Source organism: Crocodylus siamensis, chromosome 5 (genome assembly GCF_052110815.1).
Source record: "Crocodylus siamensis isolate JL-2025a chromosome 5, ASM5211081v1, whole genome shotgun sequence".
In the NCBI taxonomy this organism is placed as follows: Eukaryota; Metazoa; Chordata; order Crocodylia; family Crocodylidae; genus Crocodylus; species Crocodylus siamensis.
Window position 1 is genome coordinate 58315808 of NC_143399.1, and position 18147 is coordinate 58333954.

The 18147-nt window shown below is 39.9% G+C and overlaps 1 protein-coding gene across 2 annotated transcripts in view; it reads right to left on the reverse strand.

Annotated features, from left to right (window-relative positions):
* Positions 1-18147, reverse strand: part of BRINP3 (BMP/retinoic acid inducible neural specific 3) — a 340223-nt gene that overhangs the window by 87824 nt on the left and 234252 nt on the right. For both annotated transcript variants that reach the window (XM_090048817.1, XM_090048818.1), the window contains exons 5-6: positions 7476-7581; positions 3677-3913 (exon numbers count right to left, since the gene is read on the reverse strand). In XM_090048817.1, the coding sequence (XP_089904943.1) occupies positions 3677-3913; positions 7476-7581 (343 nt within the window). The remainder of the gene's footprint in view (positions 1-3676; positions 3914-7475; positions 7582-18147) is intronic.

Genomic DNA, 18147 nt, shown 5'->3' on the forward strand with positions numbered 1-18147 from the left:
TATCTAGTGGCTCGTGCTCCTGCTACAAATAAGCAAGCCTGAGTTTTATTAGTTATTTTGATACAGATGTAGCATATGACCTTGGAAAAAAATATCGTCTTTCTCCTTCCCCTTCCACTATTTGTCAGTCTTTTACATTTAACTTATAATTTCTTTTTTTTTTTGGGGGGGGGGGGACAAAAGGTCTATGAACCTATTAGGCCCACAAACTCATTTAAATGGGACTGAAAAACTGTCCATATTTACCAGATGTACATTAGACGTAAACTGTGTAACACAGTTTCTTGCCTCATGACAGTTTTTGTTGAAATGCGCTACTAATGTGTATCAAATAAGTCTTTAATATTTCATAACATCCAAAGCATTCATAAAATCTCATTATAACCAAAGTCTTTGGAAAGATGCTGACAGACTCTGTATAACTTTTCTATGTGGAGACCTTTTCTAATAGTACTACAATTCTGCAATTAGTGGAGGTTCTATGGGGTATGACTAAATCTTTTGTCAAATGTCATATCATCTTCCCCATGACACAAAGAGTTCCAGGTACAAAACAACATTTCACCTACATTGTCCTTCTTTTTCAATAGACTTCTTTAGTCAAACAATGTAGAAAATGTAAGGTTGAGGATTACTTATAATTCTGCCTTTGGAATTCATCTCTCACTTCCCATTATGTATTGTTTATATTTGTTAAAACAAATATAAAGAAAAAGGGAAGTGATTTAATGGAGATACTATTAATTATATTTATGCTGGTAACAAAGACCAAAATATCATAATAATTTAAACTGATGTTATGCAAATTGATACCAAAATTTAATATATTGGAAGAGCCATTTTTTTAAGCGTGGACCAGCTTTGGTATATCAATTTTTTCCTCAGCATTATATTATGAAATATGCTGTGAGAATATGCGATTCGTGAATGCATCAATTTTACTTATTTCTTATCTTGCAGACAATTTCCTTTTCTTTTTTCTTTTTTGGCCCAGGTACAGAAGATTAAAACCTATGGGTGCCTATACACATGCAGGGAGGCTGTTCTGATGGGCTGTAATTACAGCGCGTTGGAACATAATTAATTATCACATTCCACCAGACTCCAGCATCATGTGTATCAGTGTCCCCACACTGGAAAATGGCAGTGGGGGTGCTTTAACTAAAGCAGAGTATCTTTTTAATTAATAAGAGTATCTCTCAGAGCTGCTCTAATTGAAACGTGCCCCCCCCCCATCCCTCACCCATCACCTCCTGAAGCACATGTATAAATGCCCAAAGAGCCCACATCTATACGGGTTGCTGAATTTCTTCCAACTGAATTTCTTCTCGGTATTGATAGAAAGGGCACTGTGCCACATAAGTAGTCAAAAGTTGTAGCAGAAGCTGCAGAATGTCAAAATAATCTTTAGAGAGAGAACCTTAATGAAGAGAAATGTTATAAGCTGTTAGAAGTGCTTCAAAGTGGTTTGTTCTCCATGTAATCAAAGATTTATTTTATTTAGTTCCACCTAGCTTCAGCTAAGTCCTCCTAGATGTGAAACAGTGCCAATGTATTTGATAGAAATGTGATATGCCCTCTAGATGTTATTGGTAATTTGTGTATTGTTGTATTCATCTCTCTCTCTCTCTGCCCCCCCATAATATATACACACACACACACACACACACACACACACACACACACACACATTATAATCAGCAAAGAAAGTCTCTGGTGAGGCGTAACAATCTTTAGAAACATCTATTTTGTTCTGGAAAATATCATCATCTTCATGATGTCTAAGAGCATTATTGCTGCAGAGGTAAAGAATGCAGAATATCCAGGAGTATGGAACATAATTGTGTGGGATTTCATTTAAACAAACTGTCTTGCTCTCCCTACTAGCACCAGGGAACTGGAGATGGAGCCAAAGAAAATCTACTATGCATCAGGTTGTCATATTCAGCTGTTCGATCAACTTTGTTCCCCAGGAAACAAGATACTCCTTACAATAAAAGCTTGATATAAATACAGACACCTGTAGATCAAATCTATATCAATAGCTGTAGATGGATAGAACCCCAAAATATTTTCAGATAGTAACATGCACAGACTTGCCATTAGTGAATGTCTTCATCTGACATTCTTTAATTGTTAAATAATACCATCCCCATTTGCACAGGCTGAAAAATGGATAAGCAAAACTGTCTTTTTAGCAGGTATGACACAACTGCACTGATTTACAGTGCTGTGAGTGAAAGCATGACATCAGAAATGTATGGAGGTGGCAAAATGTCATAATCGCACAAAATGTGGCTTCTGCACACAAAAATATCAAAACCAGCATGAATGAGTGTTTATATAATCATTGTTTGTTTTTTCCTGACCCTCTAGCAGAGGTAACAAAAGGTTGCTGTACTCATTTTAGGTGCAAGACATCTAGCATGCAAGACATGCTAGAAACCTAAATTAAAATGTTCAAGGTGGTCTAAGAGAATTAGGCACCCCACTGAAAGTGATTTACGCTTCTTTGAAAATCCCAGACTTGATTAATTCTGACAGATCATTGAGAAATCAAAGCACTTTGCAATACAACAGTGAATACAGAAAATGTAATGCATATAAATGGCTCCCATTTACATTCTAGCATTTTAATGTTTACTCTCTCTCGTCCCATATTTTCCTGTTGTTCTTGCTTGTATCTCCTTTTTACTGCACTTCTTGTCATCCCTCCAAATACATCTTTTTGTTATACATTTTATTTCATTCTATGATTCCTGATTTTCTACTACTTCTTTACCTCTCTCATATCTCTTTTTCTTCCTGATTTTTTCCAGCTCCACTGGGCTATCTTTACTTTTCCCGCCATATGGCTAGACAGCTGTTACTGATATTACTGAGTGAATGAGTTGTGAAAACAGTTGTGCAGAAGCCAATTTTACCTGCAGTTCTCATCCTCTATGGGACCAGAAGTCCTGAGAATGGGAAGTGGGGAAATGATGTGTGAAACAAACCTTGATGCTTCAAAGAAAGTCAGCATGGTATAAAATATGGTGAGGGACTACCTGGGACTGATCCAGTTTAAGTACACATGTGATTTCAAGGAAAAACAAGTGGAATGCCAATTCTGACATGGATGAATCATTAACTCCAAATTCATTTATGGGAAAATCCAGTCCCAGGTGGTCAAGCTAAGTATTCCACTGGAATATTTTCCACTTGGAGGAAAATGCAGGAGAAATCCTAAGATTGGGTCAGAAGTGGAGTGTAACAACTCTTCCCATTTTACTATATTTCTGATGCAGAGGGAAAGACCAGAATATCCATGTAATGGTGAATCAGCCAATCCTGATCTGCCTCCACAGCTTCTAACTCCCTTCATATTACCAGGGAAATATAGACCTTGAAGAGGTGGTTCCACAGCATACAAAAAATAAATATTCCCAAATCCCACAACTTACCTAAATACTAAACTAATTCAACTGCTCTTCATATTTGTTGAAAGCAGGAGCAATATTTATCCATTTGTGATCAAGGACTTATGATCATTAAGGTCCAGATCCAGCAAAACACTTATGCATGTGCTTAATATTAAGCACATGAGTAATCCCAGTGACTTCTAAGAGACTACTCATTCTATAGTGTTAATGCTGTGATGTTCAAAAACACAAATAATTATTTTAAAAGATCACACCTGACTCTTCAAATTCGCTGTTGTAAGCATTCCAGGTCTCACTTATGCGAAGCAGGTTTTCTTCCATGGCTTGAATGTCCATGTATGGACAGTTGCATTCTGGGAATTTGGGGCCACACTGACACCAGCAATCATTGTCCTTGCAGATAAATTCCCCCTCAGAATTGCAAGCAATATAGCTCAGAGCTGCTTGCACAAAACGCTCCTGAAGATATTCAGGCAGGATGACCTGAAGACCTTTAGGAAATAAAATAAGAATAATCTTATTAAATTATGAGGAATGGTTGAGCCAAATAGTGATGGTGATTAAATTCAGCAATCTACATATCCTAGTAACAAAGAAACGCGTAGATACAGAAGGAAACCAGGTGGCCTGCTGATGCCAATTTACCTATTTTTTTTTGCATTTAAACTATGCAATGTTTTCTTTTCTCAAAGTTTGAACTCATTCCCTCTGACTTCAGAATATCAACTCTACTAACTAGTAACCTGCATTCTTCAGATAGTGCTTTACTGGAGTGCTTTCCTTCTGGAGAGACTGTCAAAAAATAAGAAGGCAAAGATTACATCAACTTTTCTTAAGAAATCTTGAATAAATAGAATTGTAAGAGCTTTGCTCTAGGGAAGCATGCATTTGAATTACAATCTTGATACCAACAGTTGACTAGTAAATTTTGGAAGCACTGATGTAGGGAAAACAATTCTGAAAGACAGCAATTAAGAGAAAATAGGAAAAAAAAAAACGTACCCCGAAAAAAATGTGTGCAGTAAAACATTATCATTCTTTGTTAGAATGTGTTTCCTTGTTGTTTTATCACAGCATGATATGTCCAATATATTCTAGTTATTTTTTTCATTATGCTAAGAAGACTAATGGGGAAGAATGAAAAATATCCAAGGAGGAAACTTTCTGAACAACAGCAATAACAAATTTAAGTTAATGTTTCATTTATTTTGAATATAGCTGTTTGTTATTTTTGCTTCATTAAGTATGGTGCAAAAATAGATCTATGATTATTCATTAAGGATTATGATTTTATTATGTTGAACAAAATAAAAGAGGAGATTTGTTGTTGGACTTTTTAAGCTATGAAATGCTGTTTACTCACACTTACAAAGACTGATGCATCAGGCTAGGGTTCCCATTAAGTTCAATGGGTATTGGATCAGCATCAAATAAATATCACCCAGCAGGTTTGGATTTCAAAAGGGTCTATGTGACTTAGGAGCACAAGTCCCACTGAAAGTCAGTGGGATTGAGTGAACAGATTTCCAAAAAGTACAAATGGCACCTAACTCTTATTTGAAAGTCTAAGTGTAAATACGAGGTCCAGGCTAGCTGCCACTGTACCTTTGAAAATATTCCCCTGAGCTCCTAAATCAAATACTTTTGAACATCTCCCCCTCACTTTCCTAAGAAAAAATGAAAATTCAAGAGGGATTTTCACTACCATGTCAAAAATATAAATAAGATACCTTTAATTATTCAGAACTTCTGTGACCAGAAATTAAGATCTACTATTACAATAATTTTGCGTATTATTTGCATGAGCTCAGTGAGTAGCATGATTATATGGTAATTAGAGCATTCTAATTTAGTTATGCCTGTCAGTCATGCTAGCTACAATATTAAACCAAAGAAAAAATATATCCAGCCATCTTATAAATATTGATCTTTTGCCAAAGATATGGAGATAGATTGTGCTACTCAATTCACATTAAAAAGTACCTGATACCATGAAATCCCTTTGGAATAACAGAGAGAGTTGCTTCTCAATGTAGGGGTAGATTATTTGTTATATATGCCTCAATTCCATAGGCACTCATTTTAGTTCATGGAGGTGTTATCCATATTTTTAAATACACAAATACATAGCAAATATAATAAAACAATATTGTAAAATTTACAAAAAGAAAGCCTACCACAATAAGAGCACTGATGCTATTATTAAAATGAATTCTCTTTGTGGGTTTCACCTGCCTCATATCAAAGCATGTAAAACACAGTTGTGACTCAAGCTTACTTTAAAAGCATACTGACAGACTTACGAAAAGCCTTGAAGTTCCAAAGTATAAAGAACATTTGCATAGGCAATCCTGACCCCTTGTTCAACATATCTATATGACATAGTTTAAGCAGCTCCTAGCATTATGATTTTTTGTTGTGATGACAATCCAATGGCATATGTTAAATCTTAGACTGATATAATAACTAATTTTCTCTTTTACTGACAAATACTATGTAAGTGCTGGGAGAACATGTCAAAATGGCAAAATTATTTTTAAAAACGCACTGAAGGGGTAAATTCCAATGAAACTTGCAAGATTATCTTCTGAGATTTTTTATGTCTATAAATTCAGACAAGATCATATGATTTTTAATCTATGTTGTCCTTTATGTTTTCTTATAAAAATCCAGAGGGAGACGGAGGGGAGGGAAAGAAGAATGTTGGCATAATCAGCAAGGAGCTAACCTGTCTCTGAAACTGTGTGTTGATAACTGAAAAAAACCACTTCATATAATCAGCCCACCTATGCCCCAATACTGCAAACACTTCATAATGAGAGCACCTGAGTAGTTCTATTGAAATCAGTTGTGCTACTCACAATTGCACATATAGCATTTAGCAGCAAGTATTTTCAGAGCCAGAGCCTTAATTTGTAAATTATGAGCCAAATACTTCTCTCTTTACACACATTCATTACCCTACTGGTATCAGTGGGTTTACTCAAATAGAATTTGGTCTATGGAAGAAGTAATAATAAAGCAAGTAGCACATGTTTTATTTAAATAACAATAACAAAGAGCCTTACATGTGACTCTACTACACCTCTCGTATTGACAAGTTGTTAAGGACAGATTCTACCACACCATGATGATGACAGGTAGTACCTCTGGGGTAGTTTTTGACAAAAAAAGATTAGGGCAACTTAAAATAAACTTAAGTATCTAATGCACTGATTCTCAACCAGAGTGTCAGGGTACCGGTGTGCCATCAGATCCTTTGAAGGGTGCTCCAAGGTGTGATGAGATAAGCCAGATATGAGGAGACAAGCAGACAAGTGCAAGCTCAGGCTCATGGGTACCTGACCACTGCCCTGACCTCAGTGCCTGACAAGGGTGTAAGCACAACAAGCACTGTCAATTTTTGAAATGGGGGGCTGCTCAATTCACAAAAGTTATGGAGGGGTACCTTGAATCTACTGAAGGGTGCCTTGAGTCTATTGAGGAGCGCCTCAAACCTGAAGAACCACTGACCTAGTGAGATTTGTAAGACTGCCTAAGCAATATAGGTGTTTGGGTTTTTTTTTTAAATTAAATCTGTCGGTTTCTTTAATTAAAATGAGAGCCAGGTGCCTAAACTGCCTTGGTGTTTTTAAAAATGCACTAGGCATGTAATACCTTTAAAAACCTGTCCATTCCTCTTCACATGTATTTTGTACCACTCAAAGTATAGGTATTACTCGAAGTGAGCAGACATGGCAAATCATGTCTAAGTGGTGCTGTCTGCTCTGTGAAATCTCTGGGACTTTTAGCTGGGTAAACAGTGAATAAGCGATTGCTAAAAAGAGCTGTAAAATGTTAACTACATTATTTAAATTATTTCTGATGAGTATAGATATTGTTTCTATTTCAGATGCAGCATGAGTTACTGACATTTCCTTTACTTCATCTAGAATGTAGTCATCGGTCAAAAAATTAGGAAAATGACCTTTTATGAGGGGGGAAATGAAAAACAAATATCCTGATAAATGTCATTCCATTCCATAAGAAATTAACAAAATTGCACCTACGTACCTTGCAACTGAATCTTATTTTCAGGACTCTGAACCAGAACAGAACTGACAGAATCTAGGTTGTCATAGTTACTGCAGCCAAGAGGACCAGTCCGGGTTTCTGTTACCTAGTGGTAAGGGAATGGAAAACCAGTTGCTATATTATTCAGAACAGACTAAAGCATTAAGAGCTTGTTTTATGGAACTCCCATCTATTTCAGTAAGCTGCATACTATAGACATTAGCAATGTGATATAGTCCATTTTATCAGCTAAAGGTATCAAAGCAAATATTGTACAAGTACAGCAGACTTTTTATATTGTTTCTTTTATAAAGAACTTACAATAGACTTTATTGGTCTGACAAAAGTTATGATATATTTCCATACTGGTGTTAGTTAAAGTCAGTTTGGTAAATATAGTTTAATAAAAATTGGACTGTAATTTTCATAAAATTTAAATCATACTTGGAAGTAAGGCTGCAGCTAACAGAGACCAAGGGCTTGATTCTCATCTTGTACATACAAATCTTACTCAAGGATAACTTCATTGTCTTTGGTGGATATGCTCTAATCTGCTGACATGTAACTCAGGAGAACATAAGGCCCTGGAACCTTGATGGAAATACCTGTAACAAAGTGGGCTTACACGTTTCATGAACTTGCTGGATTTCTTTCAATTAGGAGATCTAAAATAAAACCAAGCGTCTTTAGAAATGTAACCTGTTGTTATCAGAAGCTTAAAGAAGCCTATGACTGTAGGATCAAAACACAGTTGGACTGATCAAATGATCATTCCGAATTGTGCTGTGTGTTAGTGGGTGAGGCCTGGGCACTGAAAGAGGATGGATCAATCTGAGTTTAATAAATAAATGGAGATGAGAAAAGGAAAAAGTGGAATTCTCCATATTTCATATATGAATATAAAGATAGTTTTAATCTGCAGAAAAGGAGGATAAGGGCTAGACAATGACTTTAGGCACAGCCTTGAGCAAGGAACACTGATTAAACAAGGTTCCTAGGAACAGCCCTGAGACAGAAATCTGAGAATCAGAGTTGGTCCCTTATTTCTTCCTTTCTCCAAGGCAGTGGGCCTATAACACTGTTATCACCATCTTTCTCTCAGGTAGCTCCAGGGACAGCTGAATGACTTCTGCCCTTTACTACAGGTTAGATGGCAAACTAACAATCTAACCTTTGGTCTATAACTCAGGCTGGACATCTTGTGATCTCTTCTGTATGTAGCAGATTCATCTAGTTCAGAAACTCCATGAGAATTACCATGCTGGTATTTCTACTTCCAGTTCAATCTGAAATCAAGCATGGATGCACTGGATGTGTTAGCTCATCTATGAAACTAACTGAACCTTTCCTAATCCAAGAAAGTTTATATTCAATCTGAGTTTGAGCCAAAAGTGTTTTGGGTTTTATATGTTTCCAAATGGGTACCTTTACATGGTTTGTCACATTTTCTTTGAAGTTAGTGATGTTCCAAACATTTTTTAAAATTAATTATCATGGATGAATAAAGATAAAAAACAGCTTCAGCATCATAATTTCATTTTATTCACTTCTTTTTTCAGTGGAGAATTTTTTCTTTTTAATTTTAGAGACAGTTCACTTCATCACCAAAGACAAAAGTAGCACATACGCAACAAAATATAAATTTATTCACAGTAGATGTAGTTCACTATTGCACTGCAGCCCTTAATACTAACTCTTTCATTGTAAATGGTTCAGACCCAGCACCAAATGTAGGGGGTATCCGCAGCAAGCCAAGAATGAATGTAGTCGTGTGCATATATATGAGCTACCCTCTGGCAGGAACTCTCCAGGGCAAGGACTGTCTTGGGTTTTGAGGACATGGACATAATATTCCCATACTGAAACCATTCTGTGCTAGAGATATAGGAATTGGAAAGGGTATTTAGGGCCATACAGTCCACTCTCTTGCACTTGCTGGCAACCACTTGTGCAAAGATGCTTGAAAATCATGACTGAACACACACACACAACCACAATCATAAGTAAATACTGGGAACACCCTAAATTATGCCAGAAGAAAACAGAGAAGACAAGGACATCACAAATATCCTTCTACTGCAGGGCCAGGGAAATAATTGGTTAATATATGCTCAGAGAATTCCAGGAAAATTATAATGGCCCATGCTATAGAAGAAAACAAAAACATTCAAAGTCTTCGTCAGTTTGACCTAGGACAATAATTTCTTACTGACTTCAGATTTTGTGAGAAGAGGAAGACTGTTTTGTCTGCAGTGGCAGAGATTCCCCTGCTGCAGCTGTGAAGTCAAGTATAAGGGCAGGTCAGTCAAAAATTCACAGCCTTAGCTGTGGCCAAAGTCTTAATGTTTTAGAGGAAGATTATGACCTCCTCTCTTACCTTTTTCTGTCTGCCGGTGCATCCTTTCTCTGATTGAGGTCCCTTCCCCATTGTTTCCTTGTTCTGTGATTCTGATTCCCACCATCCCCCCACACCACTTTCTTCCACTTCATCTGTGTGTGTTTTCTGCCCGTGCCTCAGTGATGCCAGAGGCAAACTCATAGGCAGGGGAGCTTGAAGCATGATGGTCTAGGTGCAGTCAGAGCCTGATGATCCAGGGGGTGGAAATAGAAGGGTATGTGACCCAGGGAGCCCTGAATAAGCTCAAGGCTTAGACCAGAAAAGGGCAGTCTGGCTGTGGAAGCCACAGGAGACAGAACCTTGTCTGGGAGGGATGAGGCTCGGAGCCCGGACTGCAGTGAGAGGACTGTAGCACTGAGTATAGGGAAGCTGGGGACCTGTACAGGAAGCAAGCTAAGTACCCTGGGCACTTTCTGCTTGAAGCCCATTACCAAAGGGTGTGGTGAAGCCCATGGGGACATTCCTTTGAGCCGGTGCTTGTATTTTGTGGTTTTCATTTTTCTCGGGGGGCCAGATTTTGGTTGCAGGGGAGGCAGAGACCACTGAAAGGGGATAACTGGGGACATCCTGAACTTACAATTCCCCTGTGTGGACAGAGGATAAGAACTAGAGTATATTCTGTCGCTGACTGAGGCTGGAATTGCTTGGACTATAAGGTAGGAATCTGGCAAGGGAAAAACAGGACTCAATGTCCTGTGTGACAGATATTGCGGGGTCTGGACCTGCGTCTTAACCAAAGCTGGCTCAGGAGCCTGTGGACCTGAACAGTGGTCCCCAAGCTAGAGGGCCCAGAGAGAATAAAATTGGGATGAAGCTAGGGGAGAACCTTGGACCAGACAGTGCCTACCTCTTCAAAAGCATGCCTTGCCCTGTGCAGCTTCCCCTTCTAATTTTAACATCAAGATGTGGCAGACGAGACTAATGAATAGGGGAGAAACCGGAGAGTGTAGCTGCTAGTAGGTCTCTGGAGGCAGATACCATGTAGTAGCATTCATAAGCAGCCTAAAGACCTATAACTTTTCTATGGATTTGTGTGCAGTTTGTACCACCTTGCCTCAACTCTCAGTAATACTGGACTTGATTATCTATTGTCCCATATCTTGTAACCTCATTCACACCTATGCAAAGTGAAGAAAATACGCTTCTTTCTCAGTCTACATATTGTGTTCAATTTGCAATAATGCACAAAGCTCAGAAAAATGGAAAATCAAGCTCATTGTGTCTGGAGGCAAGCATATTGTTTCCATGAGCACTTGGAAAGATACACAGCACTGGTTTCTGCCATACCCTTTAGCAAGGTGCAGCTTGAGTTTGGCTCATGATCCCTCCTGTCTATACCCACTATGAAGTCTCTAACAATGATGCCATTTAGGACTGTGTGAAATGGGCCCTATTTGATTCAGATTCAGCCTGAATTGGGGGCAGTGATTCAATTAGTTGATTTGGATCACTGTCCCCAGTTTGATTCTGCCAAATCCAGATCTCAAGATCTGATGCTGATTCAAAGAATCAGCAATTCATACACAGACATAGCTTTAAATGTTTTTTGTACATACTTTGTGGTACCAGGTACAGCTCATGAATGCTACAATGCTGGGGCACATGGAGCATCCTACAGGAGCATGGGGGGACTCCGCATGCTCAGCAATGAACCTGTAAGTGGCTCACAAGTACTTCCAGTCCACTTCCAGGTCCACCAGGGAGCATGCTGGGCAATTGGCCATGAGGGGACCCCGGGTGCCCCCTGCACCCAGGAGGCACCAGTTGCTTAGCCAGAAGTGATCCCATAAGATTAGAAGTAAATAGAAGTGCTTTGAAAATTCTAAATCTAATTTTTTAATTATGTTTGGGTACTTCCATTTCATTAAATTTTAGTCATTTACATGAACAGTAACATTATTATTTCAAAATTTTCAGGCTGAAGCTGCAAACAATAAGCTCTCTAATGGAGCTGGAAGTGGACCAGAAGTGCCTCTGGTCCACTTCTGGGTCCGCTGCCAAGCATGCTGGGGAGACCCCCATGCTTCTGTGGGACACTCTATGCACCCCAGCATCACACAGCATTCATGAGCCACCTGTTACCTAGAGTTATGTAGAAAAAACAGTTAAAGCTGTGTCTATGTTTGAATCGCCGAATCTTTCTGAATTGATTCGGAGGGTTTCAATTTGATCCAGAGAAATTAAAGGGTCCTCTGATTTGATTAACTTTTGGAGATTTGGCCACCGAATTGGTCTGAACTGAATCAGGGGCCAAAGCTTTGCATAGTTCTAATGCCATTTCCTAACATTTCCAGCCTTCATGTTTATTTATCCTGAACCAGCACAGAGCCTGTCGGACTTAAATAGATAATGGATTCACCTATTCACCTTTTGCTCTGACCCTCAAAAGCCTCCAAGACAACACTGAAAACCTGTTTTCATGTGAGTAATCCCTATCCATATGAGGAGTGAACCCTAATGCAGTGATGAAAATAGCGAAGATATCTAGGACAGGCACCCATGTAAAATAAGACAAACACACATCAGAAAATACACACATCTGCAAAAGCTTGTGCAGAGAATCTCTTCACAATGGCTGTAGATGTGGCAGCTATTATATTATTTATTCTGTTTTGGAAATGTAATTAATATTCTTAAAGAGCAAACATAGTTTGTTGTGTTACTATCAGTTTTACAGTTGTTTGTTTTAAAGGCAATACAAAGACATGTCATTATTTTAAAATAAAAATGTGACCATGTTTTTAATTTTCATTCATTCTCATTAGTGACTGTAGTAAGGAAGGACAGTAGTTATTATGATGGGCTTTTATTCTGTTCATAAAGATTCATTCTTCATTCAAATGGATGTTGCAAGGCAACTGAAGAGGTAGGAATTACGACTCACTTGATTACAAAGATGGCAGACCTGTTTTACTGAGATGATGAGAGAGTGGGAAAAAGTTACTCCTATATTATCAGTCTGACCTCAGTGCTTTGAATAAACTGCAAAGTATTACTTAAAGAATTACATTCTCTCTCTCCTATATATATGCGTTTATATAAATACACGCACACAACCCCCATCTGTGTGTGTGTGTGTGTGTGTGTGTGTGTGTGTCACAGCTAGGCTGTGACTTAGACTATAAACCCATACAAGAGTTTAACACTGAACTGGATCACAGAAAACACGGGCCAACAGTACATGTGCTATATAGACCTCCAAGAACCAGGAGCAAGTAGGGATGGAAGTAGGGATGCCTCTAAGCTACTAAACTTCTGAGATTGCTCCTGCGTTGCTTCAGCTGACACATTACCACTTGGTCAGGCACACACCTAAAGTTGCGTAACTAGATCTTCACCAAGGAATTATGCAGCTTTATTCCTAAGGATCTACACTATAATTTTCACACAGATTTATATAACCAATATATATTTTTTTACATTTTCAAAGTAGAGCTTTCCTCCGATGAAACTCCTTCACCCATATATTCTTAGCTACTTCACACAAAATGTACTGAACATAAGATAAAAGGATTTGTATTGAGAAAAAAAAAACACACTGTATTCCTAATGAATGATAAGGAAAGGCCAACAAACAGAAAGCTGCATGAAATCCAGTCTCTCAGAGGTGCCTGTTACCACTGAACTAACTGATATTGTTACAACCATAACTTTTACAGACATAAAAGTCCTCCTGAATGGAACTTGTAAAATATGAGAAAAATGAATAGGGACTTGTAAAATATGAGAAAAATGAAAAACAAAACAAATTAAATACATACTATTTACCAAATCCATCTCAACTGTTTTCTCGCATGTTTCTCAATAAACGTAAGAGGCTCACTTTTTCCATAACTCATTTTAATCACAGAGGCTATCTGAATAGTGAATATTAGGGCTATGGGAGGCTTCAGTCCCTGCTTTGATTTGGCAGAGATTTGGCCCAATTTGGTGTTCAAATTGAATCAGGAGACCCTTTAATTTCTCCAAATCAAATTGGAACCCTCCAAATCGATTTGGAGAGATTCAGAAAGATTCGACAATTCAGACAGACAGAGCTTTAAATGTTTTTTCTACATACCTTAAGGTACCAGGAGGCTCATGAATGCTGCAACGGGCAGATGGAATGTTCCACAGGAGTATGGGGGGCTCCTCAGGATGCTCAGCAGCAGGCCTGTAAGTGGACCAGAAGCACTTCTGGTCCACGTCTGGCTCCACCAGGGAGTGCAAAGGGGGTCTCCTGTGCCCCCCTGGCTCAGCAACTGGTGCCTCCTGGGTCTGGGAAGGCACCTGAGGTCCCCCCACAGTTGATTGCCAAGTCAACGAAGTGTGTGGGGGGGTGGCCCAGCATGCTCGGTGGTGAACCCTGAAATGGACTGGAATTACTTCCAGTCCACTTCCGGATTCACCACCAAGCACATGGGGGTCGTGGCCCTCAGTGCTCCTGTGGGATGCTTCATCTGCCTCATCATCGCAGCATTCGTAAGCTATGCCTGGTACTTCAAGGTGTGTAAAAAATACATGTAAAGCTGTGTCTATGTCCGAGTCGTTGTTTCTCTGAATCAGCATCAAATCTTCAGATTTGGATTCAGCAAAATTGAATTGGGGACAGTGATCCGAATCAACAAATTGAATCACTGTCCCCTATTTGGTCCAAATCCAAATCTGAATTGAATATGGTCCATTTCACCCCCCCCCGGTGAATGTCAAATTAATTCATTCTAGACTCATTATGTTACCACTGAAATTAGTGGGAATTTTGCCATAGCTAGGAGGTGAATTTACATTAAATTAATTACTTTTTGAACAAAGAATTATGACTTCCAAGGTCATCCTTTGGAAATGTTTTGTCTGAAGGTGGACAACAGTATGAGGTAAATTTATAAATGGTAGATAAAAATATATAAAATATAATGTGTACAATCATTTGAACCTACTGCATTAATGGTGGAAAATGCAGAAAGTCATGTTAGACTTATTCTGTTTTCTAAGACATGCAGGCCAGATGGAGTACTAGCATATGAAGGAAAACAACACAGAATAAAGTTGTTTAATAACCAAAAGCTACTAAAAACAAACAAAAACAGTCTGACATGAAGCAGGCAGGCTACTCTCAAGTGTCTTGTTTCCAAAGATTATCACAGCATAGGTTTCCCTGGACATTAGGATTTTCAAAATCCCAGAAATAAACTATAACATTTGGCATTAATGAGACAACTGCCTAAAGTTTTCAGTCAGTTAAGACTCAAAGCCATGGTGATAACAATCTGATTATAGGTGCACTGAAAACATACCTCCTAGCTCTTTAGTGGGACTGACTTCTTGTGATATTAGTAGGTACTATTTCTCTAGAAACAGTGTACCTTTTTGTCAGTGATAATTACAGCTATGAAAAGGCTTTCCTAATGAAAGGGAAATATATTTTTGCAGCAATAGTTATTTGGTGTGTCCAGGTGACAATTTTCACGTGCATGTTGCTAATATTCCTAACTACTTGTCCCTGGAGAGCCAGTGTCTTGTCTTGCATGACAAACTACTATCCTTCTGGAAGACATTTGAAAAACATAATTGTAATTCAAGGAATATGATTTAACCAATACAAAAAAAGAAAAAGAAAAACACCAGCATGAGTTACTTATGGAAAGTCATATCCATCAGCCCAACAGATGTAGTATAGACATTCAAGGCATTGTTCTACGTTTTGAATTTTAAATTGATAGCATTTAGAAACAAATTTGGCATAGTGATTCTACTAGGGGGAAATGGAAGTGCCTACAAAAAGAAAAAATGGAATGGCCTTGAATAGAATGGTGGGGCGGGGGGTCAGGAGTGGTAAGGGGTGAAGGAGGAGAACACACTCAAATCATAAAGAACCACTGGTAATAGGGGACACTGGTATGATAACAGTGGATGGAGCCCACCCCCCTCTACCACCCCTGCTTGCTGGCTGAGATCTTATGGGTGGAGTAGACTGGGTCCATGTGACAGGGAGACTCCCTTCCCTCTCCCACCACAGCCTCTTGACACCTGCATCCAGGAACTGTCCAGCCCAGGTTTTTGCTACACTAGGAATTGGGAATAGGGGTGGAAACAGAGCCTGTCTGCCATATGGACCTAGCTCAGCCATCACCAAGACCTGAACCCACAAGCTTGGGGGGATCTATGCAGTAGAGAAGCTGTTTTTTTCACTCCTCCAGCAAGCTGCAGACAGCTTTTTCTGTCTCCTCTCTGTGACAGCCCACAGGTGGGGCTGGGCTGGTGCTCACCTGGAGCAGACAAACACAGCTAGCAAGCTGCACAGCAAGGAAATCCTCAGATGGGAACAGAATACGACCTACACTGAACCACAATGGATGTGGTACAGACATTCAAAAAAATGCTGTAACCTAAATAATTTTAGTTTAATACCATATCCATTGAGGGTTAACTTAGAGTGGGATCCACTATGTTTTAAGTGCTTTAAGTTCTGTGAATGTTACAGCCTTAAGCGTTGTGACAGGGGGCGCACTCAGGGCTGGGTCTCATGCTGGTCTGTCCACCTGCCTCTATGGGGCAGTCTGCCCATTCTCACCTGCCATGACTTTGCTGTTCCCATAAACTAGTGGTATAATGTGGGAGATTGTCCATTTCCTGCCCCAATGCCAGGGAGTGTTATCTATGGCTCTGAACCTGCTCTACACTGCAGCCCATGCCTCACAGATGGCATCTACATGATGTAGGCTATGGCAATCATAACCTACACCACGTCTGGTGCTCCAGGGCCTCAAAGGGACTCTCCCTCCCTCCCTAGAGTAGCAGGACATTGTGCTTGCCTTTTAGGTCTTTCTTTTGGCCCACTCTCAGCCTCCTTGCAGTGGAGGGTTTACCAGGGTCAGGACTTGCCCCTAACTCTCTGGCTGAGCCCCCTACTCAGCCTCTGTCCCACCTACAGCCTCAGGCATTCAAAGACATACCTTGGCTTACTTGTCACTCCTGGGGTTCCTCCTGTGCTCACTCTATGGCCTCTACACCATGCCCCATCCTGGGGTCTTAGCATCTTCATGGTAAACTACTCATGGGACTAACCCTTGCACTGCCCTTCAGGCTTACTCCCAGTTTGGCCCTACTCTATGTGGGGCCATGCTCTATGCTCCCCATGCTACCTTCTCTGTGATCCCTGGAACCTCACATCCCTGCTAGGCTCAGGTACCTACACACAAACATATCTAATCCCTACTTCCACATCTCCACACTACCTCCTCTGGGGTCACCAGGATTTTGTATCCCTGCTGGGATCATGTGGCACTCCACTTGCCATGCCACGCCCCATTACTCCCACAACTGCCTCCAATGCCCACCCAAAGACGGAGGCTAAGGTTAAGGCATCCCTCCTTGTGTTTCACCAGGGAGGTAACTGGCCTGGCATTTCCTGGGGGCTCCCATGCCACTAGGAGCCCCACCAGGCCACTGTTCCCCAGCAGGTTGCAGTTTTAGGTCATGCTCAGGACCAAGAGTCTCCTGCTCCTACCTGCTAGATGTCCCATGCAGCTCAGCAAGGTGATGTTTCTGCCTGACTATACTTTATATGCCTAGTGCTTAAAATTGGTGCTATTGCCTGTTTTCTGCCCTTAAAGTGGCAGGCACCCAAAGGTGCACTGCCACAAGCGTAACGTCTGAACCTAGCCTTTTTTTCTGAGGGTCAAAGGAGAAACAGATTCACACATAGCTTCTGGCATGGGACAAAAAAGTATAGGCCCTTTGACTGGGAGGAAAGGAAATAGGGCCATATAAAACTCAAAAACATGCGGAAAGAAAAAAAGGAGGAGTGTGCACAGAGTAATTGGAAGACAGAGTAGTGAAAGGATGGTAAACAGGGAGCTAGTAGACAGAAATGAAGAGATACAAGGCATGGTTACAATGAAGTCAGGCCACTTCAGTACTACATAGGGATTGCACTGAGTTCTTCTGGTGGAGAGATGTAAGCAAGATACTTTATAATGCCACAGAAAAGGTAATAGTTGGGAGCAAGTGTTGTAATTATCGTGCTCCAGAAGACTCTAGCATCATGTGCATCAGTGCCCCATTACTGAAAAAATGGCAGTGTGGGAGCTTTAACAAGATTCCAGCAGCCTTGGCAACTTGTGTATTCAGCCTCCTCACTCCTCCAAATGGTGATGGAGACACTTTAATTGTTGAACACCATTTTGTAGCTCGGGGCACTGAATTGTATATAACCAACGTTCTGGATGTTTCAATTAGAGCAGTTCATGAGTGCCACTCCAATTAAAGTGCCCCCTCCCACCTCCATAGCACATG